Source organism: Penaeus monodon, chromosome 33 (genome assembly GCF_015228065.2).
Source record: "Penaeus monodon isolate SGIC_2016 chromosome 33, NSTDA_Pmon_1, whole genome shotgun sequence".
In the NCBI taxonomy this organism is placed as follows: domain Eukaryota; kingdom Metazoa; phylum Arthropoda; class Malacostraca; order Decapoda; family Penaeidae; genus Penaeus; species Penaeus monodon.
In genome coordinates, this window is record NC_051418.1 from 31,264,107 (window position 1) to 31,264,731 (window position 625).

The following is a 625-nucleotide window of genomic DNA, read 5'->3' on the forward strand; positions in this document are numbered from 1 at the left end:
CGGTCTTCTTCCACTCACCGATTCTGAAGTCAATGTATCCCTCTCCACCCGATATGACTAACATACTCTTTGGCTTCTTCTCGACGTCCTCCTCCGGCTGCTCCTTGTCAGTGATGGCCGGGACCGCAGAAACAGGCGGTGTGGCTGTAAGGGCATTATACCCGCCTGAGCCTGTGTGTGGCATGCGGCGCACATTAATGGTCGAAAGCAAAGAGGTAAAGCACATGCGACCGTGGCTTCCACTTATTGGGTGTCCTCTGAGGGGTGGGAGGGGGGAGGGGGGCAGTGAGTTCCGTCGACAGGGCGGAAGTTGAAAGAGTGGAGGCAACATCAGACTTCGTCAACTCAAGAGTTACAGCTTTTGAAAGAGTAGTAGTGCACGGGGAGAGACGGGGGTTGGGGTGCGGCTTTTTAAGTGAGAGCAGAGAGGAAGCTGCACATGTATTCTTTCCTTCCAAAAAATGAAGCATTTAGTATGTGAAACAAAGGGGGAATTACCTAAAAAAATGTAGTTGGAAGCCAGTGAGTTTACAATAAAAACAAAACTTATTTCTAATAAGACCAGAGTAGTACAGAAACAACACAGAAACTGTGAATATAACTATATTGCTATATCCTAAATGTT

The 625-nt window shown here is 47.5% G+C and overlaps 1 protein-coding gene across 1 annotated transcript in view; it reads right to left on the reverse strand.

Annotated features, from left to right (window-relative positions):
- Positions 1-625, reverse strand: part of LOC119594380 (C-Jun-amino-terminal kinase-interacting protein 4-like) — a gene marked incomplete in the record, with an annotated part of 97,279 nt that overhangs the window by 5,019 nt on the left and 91,635 nt on the right. Inside the window, 1 exon segment of the mRNA XM_037943442.1 lies at positions 19-171. Coding sequence (XP_037799370.1) covers positions 19-171 — 153 coding nt within the window.